Source organism: Trachymyrmex septentrionalis, unplaced genomic scaffold (genome assembly GCF_001594115.1).
Source record: "Trachymyrmex septentrionalis isolate Tsep2-gDNA-1 unplaced genomic scaffold, Tsep1.0 scaffold20, whole genome shotgun sequence".
Taxonomy (NCBI): Eukaryota; Metazoa; Arthropoda; class Insecta; order Hymenoptera; family Formicidae; genus Trachymyrmex; species Trachymyrmex septentrionalis.
In genome coordinates this window covers 4,371,011-4,373,834 of record NW_017305180.1, presented here as the reverse complement: position 1 = coordinate 4,373,834, position 2,824 = coordinate 4,371,011, and the positions used below count along the sequence as shown (strand labels likewise).

Genomic DNA, 2,824 nt, shown 5'->3' with positions numbered 1-2,824 from the left:
ACTAAAAAAACAGATATACAATTGAGACACATAATGAATCATCTCAGCCTTGTGATTCTAATATTAAACAAAGTTGAAATAATTCATTTGGATCTGTGTCTCTTGCTGGAAAATTCTTATGTAATATCTTTATTAATTATTATATATGTCAAACTTGAATTAATTTATCTTATTAGTCTTTGTTTTTGTCTTATAAAAAATATACTTACAAAATATCACTGTTATTATTGATTTTGTTGTTGTGCTAATCACAAATAATTTTTATATAAGTAACATCGTCATTACAGGCATTTAACTAAATGTAACGGTTAACTAGCTATATTATATTATCATGAGATAATTTTTTTCAATAATATAAAATCATATTCCTCTTTTTTTATTATTGTTATTGCAAATTGAATTGTCTTTTTATTCTTATTTTCACTATATAAATAATATTTATACAAAACTCATCACTTATTATTATGGTCTTACAGAAATACAAAAATGGAGAATGAAGATGAACAGAAACATAATACAAATGATGCTGGTACATCAACGAACTATGATACTAATGTACATACAAATGCACAACATGAAGTCCATAGGTATGTAATCAGAATCCACAGCAAATATGTAACAAAAATACTTTATCATTATGATTAGTTAATATGAAGATTTTATATGAAGATATATTTATATAATTATGTATTAGTTTATCTTTTATATATACATCTCTTGTATCAACGCAGACAACCAACGCCAAATTTTATGATGGGTGGATTAACCGGAGCATCACCACCAAAATTCGTGTCTTTTGACGAAATTGTTAAAGCTGCCGACGGTTTGAAAAATATGGCCTTAGCACACGAAATCGCGGTAGATGTAAACTTTCAGCTGCAAAAATTGGAGCCAGAAGACGGTAGTTTTCATAGGCGAATAAAAGAAATAATGCACAAAGCTTTTTGGAATCTATTAGCGGAGCAGTTGGCCGAAGATCCGCCAGATTATTCGCACGCGCTGGTTTTAATAAAAGAAATTAAAGAAGTAATAATTCTCTTTTTATTTTATGACAGAAGGAAACATTAAACGATATATAATACATTCTCTATTTTAGTCACTGGATGAACTGGTACCACTACATAATGCAAAGATTAAGGAAAATATTAGAGAAGTACTTGATTTGGACTTGATCAAGCAGCAAGCGGAGAAAGGCGTATTAGATTTTCATCATTACGGGCAATACATAATCTCTATTATGAATAAAATATGTGCGCCAGTGAGAGATGATAAAATCAAAGAGCTATCACAGCAAGTGGACATTGTTGAGACGTTCAAGGGTGTCATGGAATTGTTGCAGTTAATGAGATTGGATTTGGCAAATTTTACCATTACGATGATGAGACCGAATATCATTGCTTCGAGTATTGAGTACGAAAAAGCCAAGTTTGCCGATTTTTTAAAGATTAATTCAAATGGCTTGCAATATACAGAAAAATGGTTACTAAGACATTTCGATGCAGACAAAGTCACAGGTTCGAGTACTGGTACTAATAATGTAAGACAAATTACTCATTCTTTATTGACGGAGGCATATCTCGACCTCCTGGAATGGGATTTCAACCCGGATGCCGAGGTATGGAAAATATTGAAATATAGGATTTTATATTATATATTCAATAAATTTATTATAAACAAGATGATTTTCATTTAGACATTGATGTTGGATCAAGGAAGACTTCTAGAATTGCGTGACATAACTAGTAGATTGAGCATCATCGGTTCTGTGATATTATTGGTTAATAATACAATTGGTGCTCCAATTCATGGGGTTTTGAGCTTTAAAAAGAATATCAAGGAACACTTGAATGCACTGTTGGATTCTGTACATTCAAACAAGTATGTTAAATCGTAACTAAAAATAAGTTGCAATAAAATATATTTTTTAAACAATTACAAATCAAATTTAGACCGATAAGAATAAATATAATAATAGAAAGAATCCTGTTTTTGGACAAAATTTATATTATATTCAAAATTAATACAGTTATTTCTGCTATAGAGATCTAGAAGCTGCAATACCAAATATTATACTACAAGTAAAAACAGATGTAAAAACAACATTACAAGAAATCAATGCTGCCGAGTTGTCACCAGAATTAGAAACGCTATTAGAAGGTCAAATAGCCGATCTTATAGATCCAAAACATAAGATCAGATATCTCGTCAGTAAGTATAAAAATAAAATTGATAGTTAACATTGTCAACTATAAATATATCATTTTAGGTCTACGAATTAGACAGTTCTTACAAAAAATTATTCAATCGCAATCCACTGCGCCCCAACAAGTACCACCAGGCCTTTCTTCATTGCAAGAGGAATTAACGGCCATTGCTGCTCGATTTGTAATACTTGTTTCGCATAATCGCAGCGTATTTTGGGAGTATTATCAAGATATTGTTGCAAACGCGCTTGCGAAAAGCGACGTTGACAATAATAAAGAGATACATGGAACACATACTATGGAATTGTAAAAAGGATGAATAATGTTAATATAAATAATGTTAATACACTCGGATCTCGTTATGCTCGTTTCCGAAACGTATATTATACCAAGATCATTTTGTATGTAGCATTAATGTTCAATTTCTTCACTTCTAGATAAGTTGTGGATAACCTTATTCAGGAGAAATTATATTCTCCATTATAATCTGAGATCTGGAAGATATCTCTTGGATAAAGTTATCTAGAGGTGAAGAAATTAGGCATAAGCAATTAAATTTCTTGATAGATCAAATTGCATTTACTTTTGCGTTCACTATGCATCTCTTTTAGCAACAGAAT

At 30.6% G+C, this 2,824-nt stretch overlaps 1 protein-coding gene across 5 annotated transcripts in view; it reads left to right on the top strand.

Moving 5' to 3' along the window:
• Positions 1 to 2,552, top strand: part of LOC108747797 (T-complex protein 11-like protein 1) — a 4,977-nt gene extending 2,425 nt beyond the window's left edge. For all 5 annotated transcript variants that reach the window (XM_018485580.1, XM_018485583.1, XM_018485579.1 and 2 more), the window contains 6 exons: positions 477 to 587; positions 732 to 1,026; positions 1,097 to 1,615; positions 1,694 to 1,878; positions 2,042 to 2,208; positions 2,267 to 2,552. In XM_018485580.1, the coding sequence (XP_018341082.1) occupies positions 477 to 587; positions 732 to 1,026; positions 1,097 to 1,615; positions 1,694 to 1,878; positions 2,042 to 2,208; positions 2,267 to 2,514 (1,525 nt within the window). In that variant the 3' untranslated portion in view covers positions 2,515 to 2,552. The remainder of the gene's footprint in view (positions 1 to 476; positions 588 to 731; positions 1,027 to 1,096; positions 1,616 to 1,693; positions 1,879 to 2,041; positions 2,209 to 2,266) is intronic.
• The last annotated feature ends 272 nt before the right edge of the window (positions 2,553 to 2,824 follow it).